At 76.5% G+C, this 349-nt stretch overlaps 1 protein-coding gene across 1 annotated transcript in view; it reads right to left on the reverse strand.

Annotated features, from left to right (window-relative positions):
• The window catches only part of Kif26a (kinesin family member 26A), a 36360-nt gene that overhangs the window by 34508 nt on the left and 1503 nt on the right, over positions 1-349 (reverse strand). The window contains exon 3 of the mRNA XM_013012834.1: positions 42-175. Coding sequence (XP_012868288.1) covers positions 42-175 — 134 coding nt within the window. The remainder of the gene's footprint in view (positions 1-41; positions 176-349) is intronic.

Genomic DNA, 349 nt, shown 5'->3' on the forward strand with positions numbered 1-349 from the left:
TGGACCCCAACTTCGCCGCCCCCCCCGTGGCTTTCCCCGACCCAAACGCGTCCGGAAGTTCCGGCGCCCCCGGAGGGCTGCGAGGCGCCCTGTGGGCGTCGGGCTCGGGCTCGGGCCCGCGGGGACGCGGACTCCAGCTCGGATGCACCCGCACCCCGAAGGGCTCTGCCCCAGCCTGGCGGGGGCGGGCAGGGAGGGTCAGCTGGGAGCCCCGGGTGCCCTCGGGAGGGAGGGCGGCGTGGCAGGGACGGGAGATGAACCTTGAGCCAGGAGCCCCCTCATAGGCCGCGCTGCACAGTCCGGCCAGGACGGGGTGCTGGGACGGCTGACACGCGCCCCCCGGCCCTCC

The sequence above is a fragment of the Dipodomys ordii genome, unplaced genomic scaffold (assembly GCF_000151885.1).
Source record: "Dipodomys ordii isolate 6190 unplaced genomic scaffold, Dord_2.0 Scaffold2, whole genome shotgun sequence".
Taxonomy (NCBI): domain Eukaryota; kingdom Metazoa; phylum Chordata; class Mammalia; order Rodentia; family Heteromyidae; genus Dipodomys; species Dipodomys ordii.